Source organism: Anneissia japonica, unplaced genomic scaffold (assembly GCF_011630105.1).
Source record: "Anneissia japonica isolate Jap-2015-1 unplaced genomic scaffold, ASM1163010v1 scaffold287737_len543101_cov190, whole genome shotgun sequence".
NCBI lineage: Eukaryota > Metazoa > Echinodermata > Crinoidea > Comatulida > Comatulidae > Anneissia > Anneissia japonica.
Window position 1 is genome coordinate 367,938 of NW_022726340.1, and position 9,221 is coordinate 377,158.

General features: G+C 32.5%; 1 protein-coding gene across 1 annotated transcript in view; it reads right to left on the reverse strand.

The window, feature by feature from the left end:
- Nucleotides 1–2,297: 2,297 nt before the first annotated feature.
- LOC117113094 (laminin subunit beta-1-like) overlaps nucleotides 2,298–9,221 on the reverse strand; it is a gene marked incomplete in the record, with an annotated part of 28,335 nt that continues 21,411 nt past the window's right edge. The window contains 5 exon segments of the mRNA XM_033256324.1: nucleotides 2,298–6,247; nucleotides 6,764–6,850; nucleotides 7,289–7,495; nucleotides 8,065–8,166; nucleotides 8,307–8,370. Of these exon segments, the coding sequence (XP_033112215.1) occupies nucleotides 6,170–6,247; nucleotides 6,764–6,850; nucleotides 7,289–7,495; nucleotides 8,065–8,166; nucleotides 8,307–8,370 (538 nt within the window).

The window sequence follows — 9,221 nt, forward strand, 5'->3', positions numbered from 1 at the left end:
ATGGGTTGATTTAACTTTATATCTGTAATAAATTTTTTAAATTATTTATTTATAATTAGGCCTAATATTTTTTTAATAACTAAAAACTAATAAGTTTTAACTATGAAAGAAATCTACCAGCTTTAGCCTACCTATACTGTCAGCACTTTTAACACCCGGGCTCGTATTTTCTATTTAAGTATAGAATTTTAAATTGCAAACCTTCTTAAGTCCAGGCTCCGGAGAAAACAAATTGTTTACGCTGTACAAGTGATTTCAAAAAGACACAAAAAGGCTGAATGACGTAAAACTCGTGAATGTAGTAGATAGCACGATGTTAAAAACTGGGTGTGTCTTTAAAAATCATTTGTACAACACATCAAATTTCCTCCAGACCCTGGCTTCAAGCTCATCGGAATTTCAACCCAAAAGTAAATTGCATAATATTTTTTCATAAGATTATTATATATTTTAAAAAATTAAAAAGATGCTTCAAATGTCTGGTAAAACGCTTTTGTTTAAATTATATGTAATTTAATGTTTAATATGGAACAATTGAGTCTGAAATAACGTTGAAAGAAAAAAACGGAATGATTTTTTAAAGTGCAGTCATTAATCGTTTAAGATTTAAGACTCTACCATTCTTAGGAATTAAGCAAAATTTATTTACTTGCGTCACGAATAATGACGCAGAATGTGTATTGTTCACAAACACTTTGCTCTCATTTCCCGTTAATAGAATCGAATCTTATTTCTCGTGACTTCATTTAGTAGAAGACGTTTCATGTTTGCTTTCTTTATGTCCTTATAAAAGGACATACCCCTGTACACGTTTTGTTCATTTACTTAATAGGAAACATTACTCGAAGAATACACTTTTTTTTTTATTTGAGATAACTTTAGTTTACAATTTAATTTAAAGCTTATATGTTTGTCCAAGAGAAAATCTGTCTTCTGTTAAATTTGAGGGATTTACGTTGTTTATGGGCTGGTGGCCTGAAGAGTTTGAATGAGGTCGGGCGTTGGCCAGAACGAACAAATCAATGCACCCTGCTAGAATAGACCAGATAGTGAGCGTCGTTTTTGCTTTTTTTTATTCTGCACATTGTGTGTTCTCAACCGTGTATAAAGGAGGCTATGAAAACTTTTCTGCAAATTCAACTGCATGACATGAATGTTTTTATGACACAAAAATCAATGCACCTGTGACACCCCACACTTTAACTCAAACTCTCAGCTTCTTACAACTCTATGGGAGGAGGCTCGGTACTCCAAATTTTTGTGTGGGAAATCGTATAATTTAAGTAATTACAGACCGTTTGAAATTATGCTCTTTTTTGTTGTCTTGGTAAATCAGGATTTGGGTATACTAAACTATTGAGGGCGGCCTGCTACTACAACTAACTTCTGAAAAGATAGAGATGTTTCTGTTGTTTTCCTCTGTAGGGCATATTTCTATGATTTGACTAAATTCTCTACCTTGGGGTGACCGCTTACTATATTCCTACACTGAAGATAATTTTGTTGGGTTTTCATCTTTTAATGTAGACAAGGTATTAATGATTTTTAAAAAAGTAATGGTGACAATGACTTGGAGAATGAAAATGATGATTGACACTAATGATGGTGATTGATAATTATGACTGATGCCCATAATGACGATGGCGGTTACCATGACGATGGAGATTATGGCGACAACTAACTAATGTGACAAGAGATATTGATGGAACTTATTTTTTTATCTCCTTGTAGGAAGTTAAAGTGGTCCTGAAAGTTTCAGGCAATGCTGATGGCAATGTCTTTGGTGCCAATGATAATAATGACAATGGCGATAAACTGATGATAATTATTTTGCAGTCACGATGTTCCTTTACCGATAATACCGATAATATTGGTAATCAAAATATTAAAAATAACAAAAACAGTGCACTTTAAATACTTATGATTTATTACCAAAATATACAAAACGTGATCTACAAGTGATCACAAATATTAACATTCAATATTCAACAAGAACAGATATCTCTCCGAGATTTTTTTTAATCGTTGTTTTTTACAATGACGATTTCAATGGGTTACCAGGGAAACGGAAACAAAACAGTCAGTTTTATGTCTGTTTTGCCGATGTGAGAAAACGAAATTTGGGATACAGTTGTGGTGCTTGATCAATTAAAAAACCATAACTTGGCTAGCATGAAAATCACCATGCTTAGGACTGTGAGTGTAGAGTGTGGCAAACGCAAAAACCCCAGAAGCTGCATTACTGTGTTTTGGGGACCAACGTCACAAATGACCAGGATTTTTTTCTTTTTTTAAAAAAATAATTTGAAAGAGACAAACAGAAGTGAAGTGACCACAATGGCAGGAGTTGAAAACGCCCCGGATAGAGAGTGGGGTCTTTGGGGTATTGAAAGCCGTGCATTTCAACTTCAATTGAAATCATGATTGTAAAAAAACGCCATGACCCCGCCATGACCATGAGCTTCAAGTACATTTTCTGTTTAACTATATAATCTTCATACTTATTCATATTAACAATCATAATTAACTTAAATAAATTCTGAATCTTTTTACGTGGAAGAAAGTTATCATGGAGGGCCATGGAATGCGCCCTGCAGCTCGTAAGAGCGTCATCCACCTTTTCCACGTACTTACAAGAGGGTGGTAAACCCAACACTGATCGGAAAGACTACAAAAACAATTTGATTTACATGTGAGTTAATGACAATTTTGTATATTCAACAATGATCGTGATTATAAATAGAAGAATTTTTAGGCCAAATAAAAATACAAGTTTCATTTCCACCCTCTTGTCTTTTATTTATGTTCATTTCCTTTTTTTGTGGGGGGGGGGTGTGAGCGGTAGTTCCTTCATTGATTTTTCATACTTACAATCCAGAAAAAAAAAACTCTTTGAAGAAACTTGTTTTTTTATTTGGCCTAATTGAACACTGAAGTATTGATGCTGGATCCTTGGAGCACAGTCATCCTAGTCATAAATTGCATATGCAGTATAAAAACATACAGATTACAGAACCCATCTATTTTCTATCTGCAACTTTGATGTGTTAACCCAGTAGGCTTGATATAGCCAGCCTACAACACCTGTATTTGTTTCATTGCAGTTGACTAAAAGCACCAAAAACTTGATGAGACACCAATATGCCTTTGTGGTGGGCTTACAGTAAGTTAATTTATATGAAAGGAAATACACAAAAAAGACAAAAATTCAAAGCATTCAGGTATTTTGTCCTACAATAATTTAAACAGGAAAAAAGAATCATTTATGTGCATAAGGGTAAGTGTTTTAACAAAGAAGGCTTACTGGGGGGTGGGGGATGATTCTGCTTATTATTTTTTTTATGATTGGTTTATTTATTTATTTTATTTATATTTTAATTTTTTGAATTAATTTAATTAATTCAATTACATGATAAACTATATAAAAATAACTCAATACAAATATTATATGATATAATGACAACAAGGTGAACATAATGATAGTGAATGACATGGTTAAAATATTCCTCATAAACAGTGTGATCTATTGAAAGTATACTTTTGTTTATTCCTGCGTAGTATATGGAAGAAGCAATAGAGGATTCAGGGGCACGTGGCTTATTACCCCACAACTACCCCCAAGTCATAGTACCACTTTGCAATTATTAATAAATACATTTTAAAAACAGCAGCTCAAGCTCCTGTGTTCCCTTGTATTCAAAATCATTAATCTAGAGTTAAGTAGAATAGATTGATAGGGCATGAATGATCCTGAATCTTCAGGGACTTGTATAAAGAGTTTTTTAAAAGACGGGCTCCTATCCCACACAAATAAAATATGGGTTACAGAAGAGAGATTTACTAATGATTAGTAATATGTCATTAATTTAAATCAAGGTTATTATTCAACACTATAATTACTAATAGAATAATCGAATATAATCCACACTGACTAGCTTTGCGCTATATAAACACTTTTTTTATACAAACTTTTGAGTTGCTTATTATTGTACAAGAATCAATATACAAATGGGCAGCATGGGAACTGAACCCTGACCTCTGATCATAGATAAGCACCAATCACTCCCATCAAATAAGTTATTCTTAGTTCATTATTTTATAGGAAGACTTTCACTGCTTTCACAAACATTTCAGATAACCAGTAATGTCTACATCAAATCATAAAATTCCTTTAAAACTTGTTAATATTTTAAAAATCATTAACAATCTTAACATGCTCAATTCAATTGTTTTTATTTTTAGAAAAATTTTGTGTCAAAAAGATGTTTTTGCTGATGAAATAAAACATTTTTGCTTCTAGAACATTTAACCAAACTGAGCATGTGCAGTGTTAAAACTCACTCATGCATGCAACCCACTGATGCATGCAACTTAGTCATGCATGTACAGTAATATAAAATTTGGTAAAGATTTTGATTTAAGTATTTTAAGGTTTTCCAGCAATTTGTAGTGGTTTTTGTAAACTCTAAAGTAACTCAATTATTGTAGTCCTAATTGTTTAACTAGAAACTTTGGGTTAAACTCCTGGAAGACCAAGACAGCTGCAGTGCAGTGCCACCCCTTGTCTTGGGCAGTTCACCGGCAGACTATCTCTTCCAGAACTAAAGTGTGTTTATAACCTTTATTTCAGGGCAGCAGATTGATGAAACCAAATGGAACTTCTAAACCAGACACAAAAACATTTTGATGGTTGAGCACGCACACAGAGTGGTTGCCTCATGTTATAACCAGGGAGATGTTTACATCTCCCTGTTATAACCAGCTGCACTAGGCTGCTATTCAGTGGTATAGTTAACGGATTAGGATAATTAATGCTACAATTTCAACAATATGTATTTTTATAGTTAATAAGCTGTTTTAATTTTTAAATGAGCAATTAAAACTTTATAATTTTTCGGGGTAATTTAAGATTTCATGATTGATAGACAGAACACTTTTAAGCCAAAACATACAATTTTTTCTACTGATTTCACACAAATTTACATTAATAATTAGAATTTGGCACATAAATAAATACTTTGTTAGAACATGGAGGACTATTATACTCCCTGATTAGAATCACTCATAATTCTACTAAAATAAATCAATCATTAGTCAAAGGCCTGTTTAGCATTACAATTTTTTTTTATTAGAGTGTCATTAGGCACTAATGTTTACATTATCACAAAGTGACACATTACACAGATAAGTAAGCAATTCACGCTTGCTTATTCTAAGCTCTGTCTGCGTAGGTGGTATATGGCCCTTATCTTCTGGATATAATAAGTCACTAAACAAATTAGCAGATTTGTAAACATAGCCAGGTGAGCTGTTGAAGCACAAATCACACACCCCTACTTTTCAAAATTATTGTCAATTAGAATCATTCATCAAAAGAAGTTGTTGTAGTAATTATATGAAAGACCCAGAAGAAAGAAATCAGGGCTGAAAGACAACCAGAGCAATTAGCAGATATTAATAATAATGATGAGCATTAATATTAAGTGGTAATAGTAATTAGTATTATGATAATCGTTTTCCTAAATTTTTTTTTTTTACTATCATTATTCTAATATCTAGTCATATATCATGAACTTTTTCTCAATTATTACTGTACTCTATTTGTATGTAAAGTACATGTAGAATAAATGTCATGTGGTTATGACAATACTGCATGTGAATTCCTATGGTTGGGCCTCCTTCGATTGATTTATTGACTGAGTGATTGATTGATATTTTATATATGATAATAATATTAAGTAACACAATGTACTGATCAACACAATTACCATGTAAAACTGAATTTACATAATAATTTTTTATAAAGCATCTTTTGCGATCCAAATTTTCAACACATTTGTAATATTATTACCCTCACAGATCCTGATTAGCAAAGACACGCAGCGTGTAATCCACTCCGCTCGAGCGTACTCGGTGGGCTCAACTAAATCGTTAGTAAGCTTAATTACCATCAGGACGACTCAGGATGGATTCATCAATACACGACCGCCCTACGTTCTCTGCACAACGTACATTCGAATCAAACATTGTCCTTTATCATAGCATCATTGCATAATCCAAAGCGCCCCTTATTACGGGAGCAGATGGGATCGCTAATTTAACAATAAACTTTGATGCTTTCAACTATGTTCTTCTGAATAATATCTTGACTATAGTTCATATACAGTACTTATAAGTCCTCAGCTGAATCGCAGTCAATTTTTGCTTCCCTATATAAGTTGTTATGATAGTTGACTTTCTTTGGAGACTGAAAAATAAGAAATTTCATACTATTAGATACAAGATAAATTTATTGTAGACTTTAGGAAAATTGGAATTTATAATATAATTCAGTAATAGAATTAAAAAATTATAAATACATCAAAAAACCACAAATTACAATAAAATATAATATAATAAAGCTAAAATAAGCAAAAATAAAATACACATTATCCAATATAAAGATTACAAATAACCTTTTCATTAATAATGGTGGTGAAAACATGTAATTTATTGTTGTTATACATCCTTTGAGGGTTGTGGGAATTTAACTTGGCAATTTATTTTAGTTTATTAATTTAAGCACACATTTGAGCACTTCACTACATCCCTGTCCAGACTATCAAATTGTATTTGATAAAAACATGTGACTTGCCTAAATATGGTCATGATGATATTACATCATGACCATATTTAGGCACATCATTACCATATATGGTTACACAAAAAATTTAATTCTGCACAGGGCTTCAGATAATACAAGAAACAATCAAATCATTCTTACTGCTGTTTGTGTATTGTTCTTAGATGCCCTACCAGTTTCACCTTCAAAAACACCCATATTTGCCGACTCTGATTTTTGTCGATGTACCTTTGAAAGAAACACAATAAACGAATTTTAATACCATTCAATATGATGATGGTTAACTTGATTGTTTTAAAGAATGCAAAGAAAAAAGTGTACAAGGAACAGATGTGAAGTGAGCATATAACATAAAGATTGTTAAAAATATTTTTTGCTAAGTATGGGAGCCATATGATAAGTGTTATTGGATTTTATATCACATCTATGGCCTCCTAATAGCAACATGTACTGACAACGATAACAACAATACTAATATCTATTTGTAAGCATATACGTGCAGATAATATATAGTTAATTTACGGTAAAGATGAACATGAGCATATTAAATTTAATAATTATCCTTATTTTGGAAACATGTATTGATAAATATAGGAATAACAATAATTGTTCTTTCTAATCTTTATTTTGGAAATAATTTCCATATGATGCAAACGGAGGACTTACTATTACTATTGCTGAACCAATTATGACTGCGAAGATTAACGCAATGCCAACAACGATGCAGACTATAATAACTATTTCCATGGATATTTTGTTGTGGTCGCTTGTGCTGCTTTCTGTACTATTGGAAGCCATCGTAACCTTCACACTACTTGCAATAACGTCCATTTTTATGTCATCAAATGTAAAAGAATAACTAGAAGATTCAAACTGAAAAGATAAAGATATTATTGAATGATTTACAGTGGGATTTGGTATGCCAGGGAACATGGTATTCCTTGATGGTCGGGCGCATTAGATAGAAGAAGGTGCATTTTTGTGTGGAGCAAGCCCGCTGAAGTTGCAACATGTTTAGGAAAGATTTTAAGGTATAGCACCTCACATGTATGGAAATGGTACTCCGATAATTGAAAAGTGCCAAATTTCTATGCAAATGGTACTTTTTAATAACAATAATCCCAAACCTACAATAGATTTAAATATTACACATAAGCACTATGAACTGTAAGTCCATTGGCACAAATATGGCCCATGTGCATTATGCACAAATAAATAAATAAATACAGAACCACTCTTTCGAGGTGAGTAGTGGTTTACTGGTGCAGCACATATGGTGTACCCGGCACAAATTTACCGCGTACATCATACACAAATGACACTTGGGGAGAAGGAAGTTATTGAACGAACTACTCCACGAATCCAGCATTTCGAGACTTGGTGTAAAGCATTACGTTAATAAAAAAATACATTAAAATCATACAGGTGTGAATAATACTAACCTGTGATTTCATTGAATATGCAACATCTTCAATGTTCAACGACGATTGAACATCAGACACTAAACTGAATTCTACCTGAATACCGCCACTTTGACCTGAAATCTGAAATTTCAAAATTCAAAATAAAATTATATGAATTTGATTTCAATTGTTTAATTATAGTTACAAAATTATATTATATTTTAAAATATAAATTCAATATATATATATTGTTTAATCAGTTTAATTAAATTTCAACTCACTATGAATTTTTGTAACATAGATTCTGCTATTGAAAATTCATTGGAAAGATCTTGGGTCAGAGACCTGCAAAAAATAAAGAGTAAAATAAAGTATACAGTCTTGTAAAGACAGTGTTCTTATACAAATGACACAAACTAATAACAACAATTGTGAGTGTCAATCTGAGACCTATAGACCGAGGGAAGTGATATAATATGATCAGGTGGAATGGTTGTTCTTTTCCCTTAGTTCGCAATACAAGGTATAAATAAAATTATTTTCACCAATTTACAGACATACTACAAAAATCCTTAAATTGACTGTAATCAATTTAAGGATTAGTGAAATGTCTGTAAATAAGTGAAAACCATTTTTTTTTTGTTCTTGGTGGAAGCTAATGATTTATTTGTTTCTTTTAAATGAGCTATTCAAAGTTTTATTTCAATTTTTGAGGTATTTTCCTGTCTTTTAACTGATAGTGCATCTTTAAGAGTTTTGAAGGACAGAAGAAACAATTTTTATTTGGTGCTGGACGCAGGGTTTCCGGAACGCCGCCCCCAGCGGTGTGTGCGAAGCACAACTCAGAGTCAGAAGTGGAACGTGAAATTCCAATATGGTTTTGTAGTCAGATTTTGGCAGTCCAGGAAACTACGCTGGCTGCAAGCTCTGGAGTTTTAGCCATTTCCATCTTTTATTAAAATGATTTCACAGTTTTTTTGGCCGCTGCTGCCGGGAGATGAGCACCCTTTTCAAAGCCACCTGGATTTGCCACTGCTCAAGTTTGAGCAAATGCTAATGTTCCATTTGCGCCAGCCACCTCTCTCTTCACTTATCTTTGCATCGTAAGCTCCATTCAGACTATAACATTTTCTTTAACAAAAAACAGATGTATGACCATATTTAGTCATGATGTGCCTATATATGGTCATGATGTG